The 2622-nt window shown below is 30.1% G+C and overlaps 1 protein-coding gene across 1 annotated transcript in view; it reads left to right on the forward strand.

Annotated features, from left to right (window-relative positions):
- The first annotated feature begins 821 nt into the window (after window positions 1-821).
- Window positions 822-2622, forward strand: part of LOC111629391 (28S ribosomal protein S5, mitochondrial-like) — a 23604-nt gene continuing 21803 nt past the window's right edge. Inside the window, exons 1-2 of the mRNA XM_023373286.1 lie at window positions 822-912; window positions 996-1058. Of these exons, the coding sequence (XP_023229054.1) occupies window positions 855-912; window positions 996-1058 (121 nt within the window). The 5' untranslated portion in view covers window positions 822-854. The remainder of the gene's footprint in view (window positions 913-995; window positions 1059-2622) is intronic.

The raw sequence follows: 2622 nt of genomic DNA on the forward strand, positions 1-2622 counted from the left end.
TACACTGTAATTCAAATTTAGGTATTCTAAATTCAAGTCAGTATTTCACAACTAATGTAGTAATAGTTACAGAGACTCAAAATATAATTTACAAAATCACAACAAAAAATACACAAATTATAATTTCAAAATTTGAAACCAAACTTGTTTACAGTGGAAACATAATTTACACCAAGCACATAACTCATTTTAGTATCTTGAGAATAAATCAATCCGAAAATATCCATTAATTTTTGAAAAATATTCGGTCAAATTTACCTTAGGTAGACAAAATGGTGGCGCTTCGGTTAGGTTCGTTTCATTTCCGTTAGATTAGCTACATCTTTAGTAGACGTTTCCTTTTTTTATATATTTATTTTGTTCAAGAACCACCGTGAATCAATAACTAGTGACGTTTGCCACTCGGCGGCCTGCCGGCGGCTCTCCTCCGGAAGGAGTCCGTGTGGACCACGAACAGTCGGTGCGCGGCCATGTTGGCTACCTAAGGTAAATCTAACCAAATATTCTTGTTACAAATGCGAACGTTCGGAATATTTAAGAATAATCATATAAAAATTCATAAACTCAATGAAAATTAATCAAACTATCCTTTCTTGATATGTATTTTGTTAATTATAATGTTAAGCATCATTAAAATCAACGTATCAAGAAGCCATAATGTTTTTCCATATTTCCGAGCAATAAACTTTTAAATTACGTATTAGGACGATAATTAATTATGTAATTATTATACTATTTAATTAATTTTAACTTAGATTAATAATAAATCTAAATTTTTAATTATAGATGAAATTTTTAAGAAAATAAAAGACAAAATGAAAAATACGTATGGCGCTGTTGTTCATAGTGTAAAGATGGCGGCTACTGCGCTTGTAAACATGTTTCAATTCTCCATAAAAAATACATTAAGATGTAATATTTATATTTCTGTTTTTTCTTTTTTTAATTCATTTTTATTAAATTAAAAACTTAATATATATTTTTTTTAAATACAGATTTGCCGCAAATACCTGTTAATGTTGCAAAGAGGAATTATTCAAGTAGTTTCTTTACTTCAGGTTAATATAAATTTATTTATATATTTATAAATAATATTTATTGTAATATATGAACATTACACAATTAGTCTAATATAAATTATTAGTTTGAAAACATACGTATTATAAGAAACCATTAAGAAGTGTGTTCTCAAAGATTATCAAGCAAAATATCATAGTACAATAAACTGTATATCATGAGAGAAAATTATAAATTTTTTATTTGAATTTAGTACATAAAAGTTACAAAAATAATGATAAGATGTGAACTCTGAATGAGGGATTTGCAACCCTCCCTGTATGCTCAAAAAAGTCAATGGAACTATACCTGTACATGTGACTCTCTGAGATATTCGCTTCCAAAGGTCAATTTTTATCATAACCGATGCTACTGACTATTCTTCTAGCTTTACGTTAGTCAAGACTCACTATTGCTTGCCTTGACTGAATACACCTGTTTTTGTGCTCACTGTTGCTTGCACCTCTCTGCCTGTGTTGAGGTGAGCCCCACACTCCCTAAAACTATATAACATCAACTACTTTATGAACAGTCAAGTGGGCTACTCTAAATTGGCATAGTTGTCTGGGCTAAATTAGTTAAATGCGATACTCCTAATGGAGCAACACAACTCCCGATCATATGTTACCTGGAAGTAGGCTGATTTCGGAGAGCTGTATCTCATGAAGGTTCATATGTAGAGTTATAGCTATTCTGACTTTTTTGCTTCTATTGGTATGGTCTGTAGTGTGATAAAGTCCCAACCTTCTCATTTAGAGATGTAATTGTCCCAAATGATAATAAATGATACATCATATCAATGGAACACCATTCATATACTTTTTATTACATGGAGCATTAGCATCAATATACTCAAAAATTGATAAGCAATTTCATGTTTACTATTTTCAGGAAATTATTGTTTCCTGAGAATAGTAAACATGGATTTGCTTTAAGCAATAAACTAATAAACTTTAATATATTGAATAAAATAAAAATATGGAATTGTCCACGAATATAGCAATTGAAATAAATCTGAATAAAAACTTTTAAAATCTTTTCTTTCGTGGAACACTCAAGGTAGTTTTGAGGAACACTAGTTAATTAAGAACCACTGAGTTATACAGTTATTCCCATTATTTAATGAATGTAATAAAAGGACAATACAGTAGAGTGTCGATTATCCAAATCGATTGGGGACTTGGGTTGTTCGGAAGATCGATGTTTTGGATAACCAATTATGTACGAAAAAATATATTAATTTATCCCGTGTTGAAATTTTTCTTCGTTGCGTGTCACTTCGCGTTGAATTTTCGTTGATGTTAAGCCTAACAAATACTATTGTATCGTTAAAAATTATTTTTTTATTTTGTACAAACAAAATAAATATATTGAAAAATATAAAAACAATAAAAAATTATACTTCAGAAGTTAATTTAGTATCAAAAACGTAAAATATTTGAGTAGCCGAAGACATAGCCAAAGATTACAGCGCCACAGCACTGGCGAAAATTTAAATTTGTCGACTGGAATTCCTTCGGATAACCGACGTTTCGGATAACCGACCTTCGGATAAACGACGCTCTA

This window comes from Centruroides sculpturatus, unplaced genomic scaffold, assembly GCF_000671375.1.
Source record: "Centruroides sculpturatus isolate CEXI.00-Female unplaced genomic scaffold, Cexi_2.0 scaffold586, whole genome shotgun sequence".
NCBI classification, from domain to species: Eukaryota; Metazoa; Arthropoda; class Arachnida; order Scorpiones; family Buthidae; genus Centruroides; species Centruroides sculpturatus.